At 34.1% G+C, this 17,260-nt stretch overlaps 1 protein-coding gene across 5 annotated transcripts in view; it reads right to left on the bottom strand.

Moving 5' to 3' along the window:
• CDH10 (cadherin 10) overlaps positions 1–17,260 on the bottom strand; it is a 95,360-nt gene that overhangs the window by 16,201 nt on the left and 61,899 nt on the right. For all 5 annotated transcript variants that reach the window (XM_005481652.4, XM_014275788.3, XM_005481651.4 and 2 more), the window contains exons 3-6: positions 15,504–15,798; positions 6,615–6,734; positions 5,855–6,022; positions 729–916 (exon numbers count right to left, since the gene is read on the bottom strand). In XM_005481652.4, coding sequence (XP_005481709.2) covers positions 729–916; positions 5,855–6,022; positions 6,615–6,734; positions 15,504–15,798 — 771 coding nt within the window. The remainder of the gene's footprint in view (positions 1–728; positions 917–5,854; positions 6,023–6,614; positions 6,735–15,503; positions 15,799–17,260) is intronic.

Genomic DNA, 17,260 nt, shown 5'->3' with positions numbered 1-17,260 from the left:
TTATTTCATTATTCTATGCTTAAGGACATTTGTTTGGAAAGCTAATATAAACAATGTTTTATCTTAAAAATGGTGCCTGAACTCTTTGAAGTTCATCTCAAACTACCAAGGACAAGAACCAAGGGACTTATGGAAGGGAAATTTTTGAGGAGTAGGAGAGTGGCATTTCTACTTGTGAGATAGAAGACAAGCATCTGAAAGTGCTCTGACAGTGCAAGACAGAGGGCAGAACTAAAGCTAGCTCTGGATCAGGAACAACACCTTCATTACATACACATTGCTCATGTGGCAGCCCTCTCACACATTGGAAACAGGAACAAAACCATATCCTTTCAACTAACGTCTGTGTTCTGGCACACAGATCCCATCTCACCCAAGTAGATGAGAATCTCACAGAGAAGGAATCTGTGTCTCTCATTAATGAGTGAGCTGCTGATTGCTTGCTGAAGAAAACAGATCATAGAAATACTTAAGTCTGCATTTGAAATCACAGAAATAATTAGTGCTAAAACATTGGGGCTGGTCCACTTTTTCATACTTTGCTTACAACAATGTTTTGAACCTATGTGCCTATGTGTATCTTAGATATGGTTGCCACCTTTTATTTCCAGTTCACCTTAAAAGGAAACAGTATCTTTCAGTCATGTGTTATCACATAATGTAAGCAATGAACGCTTGTGACATAACATTGACATCAAAATAATTTAGTGAATGCTGCTAACAGACACCTTTCGCACAATGATGACGCCTTCCTGTGTGTCCTTCTGTGTCACAATATCAAACATATCAGTCCCATCACCATCTATAATTCTGTACTCCACTTCTGCATTTTTTCCAGTGTCTGCATCTGTGGCTTTAACACTGCCAATGGCTGTCCCAACTGGGGAGGACTCAGGGATGCGAAGATGGACGGTACCTGTAAAAGAGACAAAGAGCCATTCAGGACCTCCACAAGCTGGTACACGTGCATGAAGTAACAATGTGTGACACAATAGCTGGTAACACAATTTTGTGTATTTTTTTGTTCTAGAGAACTTGCCATTTAATACGGAGGCAATGGAGAAAATACGAGGCAGAGAACTATCCAGAGAAAAGTTTTATATAGAAGACTGAAAACAAAATTGTTGAAAAAAACATTTATAGAAAATAGGGTTGAGAAAGATCTTTATTCTATCTCAGAGAAGAATCAAGTATATCTGCACTCTTCTTGCCTTTCTTTTCCTTGTAAGTTTCTTGTTCTCATTTTTCTTTCATTCCTGAAATATCATCTGGAAAGACTGCTGTGTGTTCTTGCTCATTTTCACTCTTCTTTTTTACCCCTTAATATCTAAAGGCAATCTTTGAGATACATATTACATGTATTTTATCACAGAAACAATAACAAGAATAGAATTCCTTGATTTCACTGGCCAATTCTATGCAACAGACTGACATTTCATCTTTCAAAATTAGATAGTAAGATATCATATTAAATAAATTTGAATAACACATTAATGCAGGGGGAGGTATTTTAAAAATCTACCAGCAGAAATTGTGCCTATACTTGTTGAAGCAGTTAATTCATACTGAAATAGGCTTATGAATATTACAATTCTTGGTTTGTGCTACTTTCCTTATCTCAGTTATATCCCTTTATGGTAGTGTCATGCAGCTGATAAAATACATAGGAATAAAACTGTCATCATTCAGACATGCTGCAGTATCTTACCATGTATTTTAGCATTCCATGTCCTAGCCTTAGTGTGAAAACTGTAAATAAGCATTGAGGTATTTGATCCCATCTGTTGGAACATACGCTACAAAAACTCGTGGGGGACATAATATGCTATGAAGAATTCTCAGAAAAAATATTTTAAAATTAATGCATCTCCAGTTGTCATTCCAAAGATAAAAGTGAATGCATCAAATCTCTCTTGGAAAACATTTTCTTCTATGGCCTTTGTTAAGTTTACCAAGATTTTCTGTTCTACTTAGACACTACCTAAGTTAAAAGAGTTAGAAGTATGCTTGAAATAACACAAAAACGGAAATGGTAAAGGGCAGCAACCACAACAGTAAAAAGCTGGACAGGCTACACAAAAAGCAACACATAAATACATTGCCCAAATAACTAGTACACAGAAGTCCATCAAGGGCATATTAGTTTTGTGCAATCAAGAAGAGTCATGGGGAGAGATTGGCATGGCTGTATGGGAAGGTCACTGGCAATGTGATTTTATCAAAACTCAGGAAAGCATGAGTCATTTGAGGATTACTGGTGTATTACAAGCCATCTACAGAGTGACACTTAGTACAAAAAACCCTATTATTTATTGGGTCATTAGAGATTTTTTTCTTCCTCCACAGAGTTATGTTTTTTCTGTTCTATTATGTTATTATGTTCCCATTTGACAGATCTAAAAAAGAAAAAATGCAAAAATTGAAAAATAGATGCATTCACATTTAATTTTCAATTAAACACTGAATGAAAAATATTGAAATATTTTAATTTATTTTCTTCATATAATTTTACTTAAGCATATTTTAATATGAAAGGGACATATAGCAGCAGAATGAATTCTTTATGGTCATGTACACCTCCTTCTATTTGTATGTGTTTATTTTTGCTCAGTTGCATTTTGATGTTCAATTGAGTATTTTATCCTGAATTTTCTCTAATATTTTCATTATTTTTCTCTAATATCTAAACCTGTAATACTTCACTAGTAGAGAATCTTTCTCTAATCATCTAATGGTAAAAAAAAGGCAAAAGAAAAATTATCCCCAGTTTAGTACTTCAGCAGTACTATAGGAGACTATGGCGAAAGACTTTTTTTTATCCCCAATTAATATTTATATGTTATAATCATTTTTACGAGGCGTCAACTACTCTCCACATTTTTTTTCAGCTCTTAAAACTATATCCCTATGCCTTCTGGACACTACTTTGACTCCCAGTGCAATACTCAAGTCATTATTTAGTCTACAAAGTTTTAAGAGCTCATATCATGAGTTACTAACAAGGTAGTGGAAACAGAGAGGGAAAATAACCAGAAACTTATCATCTAAAAGACAATTTTTAATCTAGCCTATCTATTTCTAGAAATCTCCACCATAGTATGAGTTGCTTCATCTTATTCCTTTTGTCACTGAATACATTTAATTGACTAAGTATGGGATACAGTGTGGCTTTGGCCAGTGTATCAGAATACAAAGTACACCAAAGTAGACTCATCCTGGCAAAACTTTGCTGTCAATCTGATTTCTTCCTTCTCAAGGAAAGCAGTTTACTCTTTGCATTTACTCCAGTGAATGATGTCCTGTCATTTGTCTGTCAGGAAAAGAAATGGGAGGATCAAGGAAAGGAATACTTTTCCGTAGACTAAGGAGAGCGGAAATCAGCTTGAGGATTACAGTCTACACACTTGGGATTGCAAATACTTCAGTCAGTCATAAGGAATGAAAAACCAATCTCATTTTTCGATTTACCCTTCTTCCCATTCACTCTTGAATAGGCATATAATGTAAGGCCAAATGTTATAAATTACCACAGTCTCACAGGATACGTGGGCTGCCGTAATTCAGGTGCTCTGAGTTTCACTGAGTCTCAGGCTTCTAAGTCCATAAATCACATTTTCTGTTTATCACTGGTCAACACCATCTCCTTACTTCTGAGAACACCTGGAAGTATTATAGTTGAAACAAAGATCCAATGTCTGAGGTCTTTGAAGGCCTTTCTGTAGCACCTTGAAAAATTCTCAATCTCATCACCACTGTTATCTATGTGGGATTTAGTATATTTTTAAGAAGAGGAAAATATTCTGAAGAATCCTTGTTTCATAATGCAAACAACAGAGGAATTAGGGGTTCTTCTATATTTGTATTTTACAATAAATTATGTCAAATTTTCCCCAATTTTAGTATGAGTTTCTTGTGGGAGACATATAAACTGATATTAAACATTTTATTGAAACATATAGCTGTAATATGGGGAGTCCTGTGGAAACATAATGGGAATTCTAATACTTAGCCTGATAATTTATAAATCTGATATGAATATTATTGTTTCATTAATCTAATACATCTGAGTTTTTTTATTATTGGAATAGAATAAGAATAATTTAACTTAATCAGTTTCAATTCCAGTAGTCTCACTGAACTCCGTTAAAATCATGAATCATTATAATGTCCACTTCCATTTTGAGGCTAAATATATATATTTTTAAAGTTAATAGCTATTTTTACTTTCATATATTTAGTTAATTATGTCATCCTTATAAATGTTGTAGTTTTCATCTCCAATGAAACGCGCATTTTTATCTAACAAAGAAAGTGGCAGAGAGAAAGTAGAGAGAAAAATCAAACAAAAACAACAAAAGCCCATGAAAGCAAAGTTAAGTTTCTTTAAAGCAAATGACATATCTGATTCAAACTGACATTAAAGAAAAATGCAGAGATGCTACATCAAATCCTTCTCTATCTCAAATATTATGTTGGAATCCCAGATAAGTCTGGAAAGTTGATTCCATCATTCTAACTTCTAATTTACCACACTGTTCAAGAAACAAGAAAAACGACGAAAAGTATAAATATGCACTTTTGAAGCTTCTATGCTGTCTTAACTTTTTTTTTTTTTTTTTCCTGTAAGGCTTTGAACATGACACCTCTTCGAACAGTCTTCTCCAGTGTGTCCAGAGAAGAGTACTACAGCACTCCTGTCCTACACAACAATGGACATACCATAATCTTCTATATACATATTGAAACAATAAAAATAATTTTTTAAAATTGTGGAAAAATGAAAAAAAACTTTAAAAATAATTAATAATAAATAAATTATAATGTAGCAATAAATGCCCAAGTTCTTCTTACTCAGTGGTGTATGATTTTTTTTTTAAGTGTGAATATGAAATTACATGCTGATAAACATCTTAGCTGAACGCATATATATTAACTTCAATATTAAATTGAACATAATTATGTACTCCAGTTCTGCCATAAGGAGCATAATTTGAAACTGATTCTGTTATTTTGATCAAGAAGAGTGCATCAGTAACTACTGGATTGAGTAAAATTATACAGAGTGTATAAAATGTGTGGTGAGGATACTCTAAATCCTTTACGTACTAAGTAAATCTAAATCATTGCGCAAATACTGCAACTTCAATTAATGCAAAAGGCTTCAAATGTATTTAAAATGCTTAACTGTTACAAGTTCAATGCTGCATAGTTTAATATTTTCATATCAGACAGAGACCGAAAATATTTTTACATTTTGGTTTGAGGATACAAAGTCTTGACAGTGCTAGTATCAAAAAGCAAAAAGCATTAAAAAACCTTCACTAAAGCTGTAAAAAACAAAAAAAGTTAAATTTAATTTGCTTTAATTTGGGAAATTTTGTATATTGTTTTGTAGCTCTATAGCTAGAAAGTACAAATCTGTCTGATTCCCTTTGAGTAGTTTCTTTTTTCACGTTCTTCATGATTAAATATTTAAGCAGATACCTCAATTCAAATATTTCTGCATGTTTAGAATTACAACATGTTTTGTCCTCCAGTGGGAGAGCATGTAGGATTTAAGCAATAGGTAAGGAAAGAGAAAAACATTGCTCTAATGCTCTTACAAGTCCACCTACTATTGCTGCCCATATTCCTGGGAAGAATTTCAGGTTTACTGCAGTTATATTTCATCATGTAACTGTTTCTTAACAACAACAAAAAAAAGCTTTAACATTTAATATACTGCTTTAATAATAATAATCAGCACATAAGCCTTTTGTTTATGTGTGCCCCATAATCTAGATTTACTCTAAATTAAACCAGATGGTGACTGCTTAACTCTTCCAGCACAAGTCAACTCTTAAATGCAGCTTACTCTGGGGGAAGCGAGGTGGATTGTCATTGACATCAGTCAGTGTGATGTTCACCGTGGTGGTCCCTGATAATCCGCCCATCTGGCCTCCCATGTCCTTTGCCTGGATAACCACTTGGTACTGCTCCCTGTTTTCTCTGTTCATGTTCGGCAATGCCGTCCTGATGATGCCTAAAAGAAATAAATTGGAAAACAGAATCGCTAATAATGTATTTGTTGCTTATCTTTTTTATATTAGTCTTGAAATAAATCTCTAAAATTTTCATTTAATGTTTCAAAGAAAAAATTTCTGTCCATAAGTTTTATAGTAGTCTTATAATTAGAGTAGTCTTTAGTACAGGCTGAGTACTTGTTCTACATCACAGGTACTGTTCCAGTTTCATGCTAAAAATGCTTCAAGATATTTGTGCCAAAGGTTTAGGAGAAAGACCATCTTTTATTAAGCTAAGTAGAATCATTAGGGAAAAAAAGAACAATATATTCTAAGGAAAAAAAAAAACTTTATGCCTGCCTTTATCAGAAATGTTGTTATTTGAATCTTAAGCAGTAAATAGTCCCACTGTGAAATTACTTATACTTCATAATTTCAGATGTCTTGAGTTTTTATATGTATTATAAAAGTTATAAATAATGAGAAAAAGCAAGAAATGCTCTTTCATTTCAGTTAGTTTTTAATTACATTTTTTATGTGATCTAAGGTCTTTTAAATGAAAGAAAAAGTTTAAAGTTTATCGTAAATGAAAATAATGAAAATATTCATTACCTGTTTCTGGTTCCACAGAGAAATATGGCTGCCCTTGAAGTATGCTGTAAATTATTCTGGCACTGTTTCCATATGAAGGGTCATCAGCATCAGTAGCGGTAACTTGGACCACAGAAGTACCTGAAACATCCAAAGCCAATTTAGTTGCATATGACACTACACGGAGGTGTCAGAGCATCAATTTCCATTCCAACAGACACCAAAGAAAATGTCAGCTAATACTAATTGGATTTTCCAAATATATTTGTGATCTTCTAGTCAACATTAGGTACATTCTTCCTTATTCCAGGTCTCCTTCTACATAAATTGAAAAAAAACTTCTGTTTATTTATTTTTTCAGTGAGTCCCTAAAAGTACTGTCTTCTCATAAAGAAGGCAAAATGGGCATATTGCTGGTTATATTATTCCTATTGAAATGGAGTGAATAATGAATTTACAGAGAAAAGACCCAAACACAAAATAAAATTTAAAATATAAATAATGCTACACAAGTATAAAGAAACTAAGAGAAAATAACTTTCTATTGTATTGAAGATTGCTCTGGTAACCATTGAGAATATGCTGATTCTGAAAATCGGAACTTTTTTTTTAAAAGTAAGAATGTGGTGATGGTAGGTCTGTTCCAAAAACTTTGTCTCTATGATTCACAAATATCTTATGTCTTCAGCCACGCTGAACTCCATGTGTAGATATATGTCTATATAACTATTATGCTAAAAGGTGAAAAGGCCTTTCTGTTTAATAAATTTAAGTTCTGAAGAATGTTGTCTTGATTCTGAAATGCACTTTCGGACCATCCTACTACTATAGAGAAACTGCAGTGCTAGAATGTATACTTGCTCCAAAAGAATACCTTCTCTGAAAAAGCAGTTGTGTAAAAGTAGGATAACACAAACCATGTTCAGTAACTGAAGTGCTGCAAGTTAAAAAAAGGGCAAAAAGACCCCAATCCACTGAGTACACTGACAAACATGGAACTGTGCAAGTAAAGTTTACAACTCCTCCATTTCATATCCATACCAACAGAGAACAGTCATAATCAAGACATCTGTCACAAAAGCATGATGTGTTAATCAGAAGCTTCTACATTGTAAATACATGAAAATAAACACTTTGTCTCTATTACATGTAAGTAAATTATTAATTTTTTCTAATTTTCACATTTCCCTAATTTGTGAAACTAAACGTATCTATTAATAGGTCAATTGTATGAGACTTTTGTTTCATTTTAGTTAAAAATATAAGGAAAACCAATTTTGAAGAATAATTTGGAAGGAAACTGAAGAAAACGTTGAATAAATTTAAAATATATTTTAAACAATTCATTTTTAAATGCAATACTATGTGTCTAACAGTTACTGCTATTAGGTGTCATAATGAATATATTAATTAATACTCTCAGTGCACATGCACATGAAACAGCAAATTACATCTTCTATGCTTCTCTCCAGCTGGAATGAACATGGCTGCATATATACACCCCCAAAAAAACCCTGTCAGAAACTTCTGAACACTGTAGATTTGTACCTATTCCCTTTAAAGTCTGTGGAAAGAGACTTGTGCTCCTTAATTTCATTACTGTCACACCATGCAATTGGTGGGTTATGTTCAGGACAATGTACACTCTATTACTCAAATGCAGTAAGGATGAACTTTACTTTTTAATGTTACCTCAGCTCTTTGGTTTTTATGGGTCTGGTACCTTGGAGGAGAAGTGCAAGGGCACTACTACACTTCCAAGTGCCATTTAGGATGCAGAACTCTCCTTGCTATGAGAGGAAAATAGATGTGCTCCCCAGGCTTCCACAGGGGATCAGCAATTCCTGTAAAAACTTGACAGAAGCCACATCAAGAAATAAACAGGAGTAGTGCCATCAGTGTATCAATTACATTCTGCACATCAGCTGTCAAATCACCAGCTGGTTTTGCTTCGCTTCAGTACACTGAAGACCACTGATGCTCAATAAAACAAAGGTATTGTTTGTTCTGGTTGGAAACCTGGACCAGAAATCCAAAGGCATTGAAGATGACCAGTTATGCCAGGGCTTAAAAACTACAATGTAGTTAGACACATAGTGTCATCACTTGGTCTAGATCTTGCTCTGTCTTTTACATAGTCACAGGTTGCTTCTGATGAAGCTGGTCTTTGGCTTTCAGAATTTAAAGCCTAATCTGAACTCTGTAGCAGTGCATAAAGGAGACAGTGATTGCAAACAGGAGAGATGGAGATGGACATTTTACAACAGCATGTAGTGATAGGACAAAGGGGGATGGCTTCAAACTGAAAGAGACCAGGTTTAAATAAGATATAAAGAACAAATGCTTTACTGTGAGGGTGGTGAGTCACTGGAACAGGTTTCCCAGAGAAGCTTTAGCTGTCCCATCCTTGGCAGTGCTCAGTGCCTGGTTGGATGGGGTTCTGAGCAATGAGGTCAGTAGGTGACATCCCTGCCATGGCAGGGGGGTTGGAACTAGAAGATCTTTAAGGTCCCTTCCAACTCAAACCATTCTATGAATCTATGAATAAGGCACCATCTATGTTATTGATAACACACCAGTGAATTCTGTTATTTTCTTCTGGCATAACTGCCTATTTTACATACCATGAACTAGAATTCAACAGTGGTAAACTTGGCCCAGAAACAAACAGTCTTTTGGTAGATTATTGTAGCTCTCAGAAGGCATATTTTAACATAACTTTATTGTCGTGTTTGACTCTCCCTAGAGTCTAGGACTATAATAGTAATTAGTATATTTTGCCCTTGCTTCTGTTTTCTGCAAGCATCTTCAAACACAATACAACTATTAATGACTTTGACCTCACAATTCCTTTATAATGCATACATATTAGATAAAAATCACTGGAAATAATTATCTAGGAAAAGGAATCCACAAAATATTCACTGTAGAGCTGGATTGTAAGGTTAGGTTTTGTTTTCTTTACTCCCAGCTGAGTTATGTGATAGTTAACTAGAGCAAGAACCTTCTATAGTAAATTATCCATACAAATAACAAGCCAAATTAATAGAAATTTTCTGCTGTTTTTAGTGGAAAAGACAGGAAATAATGACACCTATTTTCTCCAGAAATAATGGCACATGTTTTCCTCTGAAATAATCTATTTTAAGATGCAGAATACAGAAAAGAACTGAAAAGGGCTGCATGTTCAGAGAACTCAATGTCAGAAAGATCTTTGACTACAAGATAGTCTTGTAACTTAGAAAACAATCAGTTGCAAACAAGCACAGGAGTGGATAATTACAATTCTTTTAAGATGTCCTTTTTAAAGAAAAATGGTTTAGCTTGGTGGGTTTTCGTTTTGTTTTTTTGGGTTTTTTTTTTTTTTAACTTTTTGTTTCATCTCCTAATGGCAGGATTTGTGTGCAGAGCGAAAGGAAACTCTGTAAAAAAAATAAAAAAAAACCTGCTTTGGGTTTTTGAAATGTCCTAAGTCAGAAGATGCAAAAGTGTTTGTTGAGAGAACTTTGTATGAAAAAAAAAAAAGATTTTGAAATATCTTAGTAGGAAACCAGAAGGAGGTGTTGTAAGATGAATTCCATGGCAGAGAGGACTAAGCATTGGGAACTGGTGAATAGCACTAATGAGGGAGTATAGAAGAAGCTAGGGTAAAATGTTAAGCAGCTCTAACTGCTGTCTAAAGAGAAAGAAAAACTTATAACAAGAGATGACAGACCAACAGGGCGCCCTATACATCACATGTAAACCCAGAAGGAGGTTACATCTTCTGAATATCATATATTGATATCCCTAATTTAGTTACAAGATGCAATAAGGATAGGGAATGATTATATAAGCTGGGAAGATATATAAATATATAAAAAGAGGTGTAAAGAGAAAGTTCTGAAAACTTTTCTAAAATACACTAATAGGCAAATTCCCCAGGAAAATCCATCTAGAGGAAAATAGACTATCTGCAGTTATGAAAAGAAATCCCCAAATGAGCAGAAAGAGATAGGTAAAAAATATGATGGACAGAGCAGAAGACTGTCGTCAAAACCGTAAGAATATTCTGGGTCACAAACTCTGAAAGTAAGGAAAGGAAAAAGTGAAAGAAGATAAAAATCCAGTAATCAGTACAAAGACTTCAGGAGAATAAGTTGTCTTCTCAGATATCGACCCAGCTGTGAGATCCTGAAGCTGGCCATTCATGTCTGCCTTTTCAATGTTTAATAAGCAACAAAAGAAAGATGAACAAGACAACCAAGAATTTATGGGCCTTTGTAAAACACTCTATTTGATAATAGAAATAGCCATATCCTCCGGTGCCTGTCTGGTTAGTACCACAGCCGGAGGAAGAAATCAAAACTGCTCTTGGGTCTGAAAGAGGCTGGTGTATGGCTACATCAGGACTTGATAAGGTTTATGGATGGAGGCATATGGAGTAGATAAAGACTCAATAGTGCTTTTCTGACTTCCCGATCACCTTATCATTCCTTCTAGTACAGGAAACTTCAGGATGCAGCAAACCCTGTTCTCCAAGGGTGCACAGATTTCAATCACTCCAAGGTTTTGTTATATAAGCATTTCATTCTTTTCTTTGCATGATGTGATACCATGTTTCTCTTCTTTCTGGTATCCAGATAAGTGCATACAAGGTTCATATGAACACCTCACCATTGTAGCTGCTTTACAGAAATAGACAACACAGTGGCAAAACTACAGAATAGCTGACTTTTTGGGGTTTTCTTTGACACTTCTTAAAGTAGAGATAAGATTAAGGCAATTTCAAACATTGATATTCAGTACCAGGACTGAGAATGCAGTCACCAGGCTATGGCCAAGGATTTGACAACACAGCCACAGCACAACATAAATACGAGGCACAGGTACAAGTTGTAAGTTAGTAGTCATGATAAAGACTGATACGGATTTTATGTATAACAAAGAAAAAAAAGAGTAAATATTTATTATCTATGAAACATTGCTTGTGTGATGAATATACATATAAAAGACTATGTTTACTTCCACAGGAATTGGAAACAATGAACAAAGAGAATTGTTCCAGTGTTCTGTGTTCTGTCCTCCAATAGGAGGCAAGACATCTGATCTCAATCTACACCATCCATGGGCACAAGGTCCTTTTTCACCTTAGATAGTGAAAGTGTAATGTATTTTAGTTTTCTTTGCACCCCATTTTACTATACTGTACAATCCTACTTTTACATATAAGGAATCTTCTCTGTGTAGTTGTTTTGAATAAACTACTATCTTAAAAAACATTGTTGGGTATGTTTATGTGTCTGTCTAGTGGTCCAGCCTTTACACCTGATTGATAGTAAACTATTGAACTTAGATGTACAAATAGTAGCAGGAGTGCAAGTCATCCTATAAGAATATATATGTATTTTTGGTGGATAATGCTGCCATGGAATCATAAATTATACTGGGTTGGAAAGGACCCATAAGGATCCCAAGTCCAACTTCTAATGCTTCTCATAGGACTACCTAAAACTCAACCATATGACTAAGAGAAGCATTCAAGACATTCTGACACTTTTCTGGAGAGCCTGTTCCAGTGACTGACCAATCTCTTGATGAAGATCCTTTTCTTAATGTCTAATTAGAGCTTCCCTTGTCACAGTTCCATTTGATTTTCTTGGGTCTTATTGCAAATCAGCAGAGAGGGGAGATCAGCACCACCCCTGCAAGGGCACCTGTGACAGAGAGGAAGTCATGGAACGGATGCCCCTGCAGGACTGGGCAGGAGCTTGTCACCATCCTCCCCTGTCCCTGAAGTCATGGCTTTCAGCCAAGTGGAACAGAAGGAGGACAGGGAATCCTTCACATGGGATTCTGTCTGCTTGGCAGGTCAGGCACAGGAAAGGCAGGGAGTGGTTCCAGCAATATTACTCTTTCTCAGACTCCCAATATGTAGCATAGTGCCACACCATGTTGACTATCCTGGGTTAGATAATGAAAATATTACAGTCCTGGTAGTACCACACTTTTTGTAGAACCATGTAACTCATCTCTATTCAGGTAAGGGCCATAGTAATTTAGCTTTGTAATTTCTCTTTCTGGTACCTATCACTGTGGAAATATTAATATCATAAACTCCTCTTAATGTTTGCAGACATTTACAGAAAAATTAACTGTCTCTACTTTCTCACAGAAGTGACTACAACAGGGGGACATTCAACAGAATGTGCAATTACATCCAAGACTGCAATTTCTATCTGCATTCCTTACATCAAGCCTGACAGTTTCTTAGCCCATGGCCAACAGTACTGGCCAAGTAATGGGCTGCTCACAATACCATAACTAAAAAAAAAAACAATCCAGAGAGAGAAAAATATATAAATGTAGGAATTTCTTCCCATTTCTCTTTGAATGAGGAAGTAAAATGGTAATAAAAAATGTAATTGTCCATTTTTTCATAAATTTCTCACGTAAGCTGCTGTACTAAAAATTATTTAATTATATCATGCCAGAAAAGATACTAATTTAAAAATATTTTGTAATAATGATGTGATAATATATTATTGTTGCACCAAAATGTGAAGAATTTTAACATAATGACTTCACAATTTCTGGTTAGTTCTGTTTTTCTCAAAATTGTTATGCAGCTTATTCTTTTAGAAGATTTCTCTCCTTCTTCCCTTAGCCTTTAGTTTTCAGATTACTGAGCAGATTTTTTTTGAGTTGTAGAATTAAATTAGTGTTATGAAGAAATGAATCAACTTTGATGAATACTTTATAAAATCACGTAATTCTCTTATGGACTACAGATGAATATAAACCTCCAGGGAGCAGACATAAAGCTAAAAGTAATAAAGCTAAAAGAAATGCTGCCTATCAGGTAGACAGTCAGTCACTCTAGCAGCTGAATGACTGCATTTATAAAACCCAGGAACACGATAGATTCAAACTGAGTTATAATTCTCCTAATTATTATAATTTTATTGACAAAATGAAGTCCATTTGTTTCAGCACAGCTATTTATTTAAGATTCAAGGTTAACACACTGTACATCCAAGTTGGTGTGTTTGTGGCTCTTTGTTTTTCTATAAATTAATTTTTTTGTAAATATTTTTCTTATCATGGTATCTCGTTTTTTGTTGTTTTAATGCTGACATTTTACAGCTTCAAAATTTTATGATCTATGTACAGCTGTACAGATACACTGGAACCTTGCAATCTGAATACTTCAGAAGCATTGAAATAATGCTGTGAATGTTTAACACTTAAAGAAAAAATGTTATTTATGGAATTGAGACTGATGAAATGAAGAAATAATTGCTTATAACTTAGTATTTTATAATAGCATAATATTTAATGAAAACACTGAGTAATTTTCTTATATCTTTACAATCATGTTTTAAACAATGTGTTTTGGAATTTACAGAAAGAACATGAGAAATGAAGTTGAAACTCTGAGACATACTTTTTCAGCCCTCCTGTAATCTAGCCAAATGCTTCTCTAGAAAATGATCCAGAAATGTTCCCTCAGGATGCACTTTCAAGATGCTCTGCCTAAAGCTGTATATGTTTATGGAAATTTAGAAAACTGACCAGTACACTAGTAAATTGGTATCACACTTTGTTAGATTTTGGAACAGTAAATGTGGAAGATTTTTCAGTTCTTCTCTTTATGTGGGCTGATTTGATGAGATTTCAGTACAGGCCTACACAATCATCTGTCAGATTTCTTAAATATTCTTTATAAATTTTATTTTCCTTTACAGTAAAAACCACTTGCTGAATGCTGGAATTGTAAAAACTGATTCAATCACAAACTGAAAGCAGATTGACATATTAAGAACAAAAAGATACTAGTATTATGCTTCCATACATTGCTGCACAGATTTGCTGAAGGCATTCTCTTTCAATAATTATGTATTTTTTCTCTTTTAGCATTTTCCAAGTTCCTGGAAGTTAAATACTAAATTATCAATACCTGTATATTTAAAACATCTTAAAAACTTATCATCTCAACAGGCTAATTTAGTCATCTAAAATACCTGTTTGACCTATTCAGGCAGTGGAGGTGATTAAAATGGTAATAATAGCCTAAAATTTCATTGAATACATTGTTTGCTTTCTGAATTTTTAGAACTTAATATTATACTAGCTACATTGATACAATTAATTAATTTATATTATATTTTAAAAGAAACATAATATATTTTTAAGTTTTTAAAAATTATTCTTAATGAATTGTATGCACTAATATCAATAATAGGTCATATTCCAAAATGTTATTGGTTATAAAATTCACCAGCTGGCATGATCCAGGCCACAACTTTGTAGTTAAGATAGGAACTGAAAATACACGGCAAAGAGAAGAAAGATCAAGTCAAACAGCTGTTTAACATTCATGAAGGTGTCATTCGTGGATGGAGTTAAGGAAGTGAAAGCACAAGAGGATTTGTCTATACAGTAAAAAAGTGAAAGAAAAGAAAATAAAGAGGGTGTCTACCTTCAGACAGTGCATCAACAATGCATGAGTCAATATATAATTCTCCTCACCCACAGAGGGAGTGGAGACAGCTCTCCATTCAGTGCTTACAACCACTGGGAACTTGCAGTGAAAATGAAAGAAAAAAAATATTGAGCTTTCAACAGTCTCATTTAGTCATCTTATTCTAACAGTTCCTCAGGAGGAGGATGATTCACCATTCACCTACTATCTACAATATTTATATTCCAAAGAACTGTAAAGCCAATAATTTGGATATTTCAAGTAGAAACAGATCTTAGATCATAAAAATCTGGTTCTGAATGCCATTTCAGTATTTGAACAAATATGTCAAAATGAAAAAAAAACTTATCAGGTAGAACTCTGCACATGACTGACTTTTGAAAAGATGGGGAAATAATTTGTCAAGTAAGAGAAAAGGCATTTGTACCTCAGTACAGAGAACTCACCTACTACTGACATCTCAGGAACACTAGCAGTGTAAACTTCTTCTGGAAATGTTGGTTCATTGTCATTGATGTCATGGATCTTGATGACAAACTCAGACTCAGGTTCCACTGGTCTCAAAGTTCTTCTATTGATAGCTTGGGCACGCAGGGTGTAAAAGGCTTTCTCTTCCCTGTCAATTCTCCGAGTTGCATGAATATCTCCCGTTTTCTCATCAATTATAAAAAGAGTGCCAGCCCCATCTCCCGACAAAATGTATTTGAGGGATCCATCTCCTTTATCCTGGTCAGAATGAAGCTGAAATGGAAGAAGACAGTACTTTGTTTAGAAGCAATGAAATGAATGGTTGTTTTTAAATATCAATATTATATTTTAAGTTATTCTGTATGCCACATATGTGGTTGATACCATTAAGAAAGTAATTTTTATTCACCACTGACTGACAGCCAGTTTCCTTACTTAGTTCCAAGAATCTTTCAACTTGGCTGTTCTGGAAGATTTTACTTTTGCAGCAACACCTGTTCTCTGCTAAGAAACCTCTGCACCACATTCTTAAAGAAGATTTTTATGTTAATACTGACCTTTTCTTTCCTTGAAGAGATCCTATTAAAAATTCACAACTGCTGTGCTAGTTGTAAATTCACTAAGCAGATAAAGAACATGGCTAAATACAAGACAATTAAGGAAAACAGAACCACTGATTTCATGAAATAATATATTTTTTAAAATTTCATTTCATATTATTTATACTCCTCCCAAATTGGGGAACATTTAATTTTAAGTCATTTGCACTTGCACTTTATCAACTAATGTAAATAGACTAAAGGAAAACCACCCAAATTTATTAAGCATTCAGTATTGATTTAACACCCATTATTTAAGTTGTATAAAGCTTAACTTCACATATATAACTTGCAGTTCTGTCTACCTTTATATGGAAAATTATTTAATTATGCTTTGTTGTTCAGCACACCTGCATGGATGATGGCTCATTTGATCTTTTGGATGCATTTAGCATAATTTCTCTAAATATCTTGTTGGAAAGGTCCTTCCAATCTCATTGATTCCATAATTAACTGAAAGAATCTGGCACTCAGATTTATTTTCACCATGAAACATATTCTTTTTAGTAAACTTAGTTTGAGTTCAGCAGAAGGACCAAATAAAGCAGAAGCTCTTATTCACAAAACTGAAGTGCAAATAATATTTTTTTAAAATTACACACAAAAAATAGCAGAATATTCCAGTTTAGGAACTGGTGCATTTTTTCCCTTCTAAAAATAGTTATTTGCACACGTAATTACAGCACTGATTAAATCCACAGGAAGATTATATTTAGTCATATGAAGAGTTTTTGTTAATTTAAGCCTCCATTTCAGATAATGAAAAATTTTATACATGTAGCATAGTATAAATACCTCCCCTCGCTTTGCAGCCATGAAAATATTTCACTTTTTCATCTATGACGCCCTCATGTTGTCTTCCATAGCAACTGTTTCAAGTATTAGAATAAAAATATTTAATTATTGTAGTTTTGAATTTGTCTATCCTTGTCTTTTGTGCTGAAACCAAGCATACAGAGTGGACTGGTGGGATAAGCCAAACTCAAACAGTAGACTTTTATATTGTGAAAAATTTTCAAATGCTGAATATTTCTCACAGACTTGATGTTGAGAAAAATTTTCAAACACTGAATATTTCCCACAGACTTGATATATGTGGAACAGACAGAACTCACCAGGCTTCTTGGATCAAAGCC

This window comes from Zonotrichia albicollis, chromosome 1, assembly GCF_047830755.1.
Source record: "Zonotrichia albicollis isolate bZonAlb1 chromosome 1, bZonAlb1.hap1, whole genome shotgun sequence".
Classification (NCBI taxonomy): domain Eukaryota; kingdom Metazoa; phylum Chordata; class Aves; order Passeriformes; family Passerellidae; genus Zonotrichia; species Zonotrichia albicollis.
This window is presented reverse-complemented; position numbering and strand designations above follow the sequence as displayed.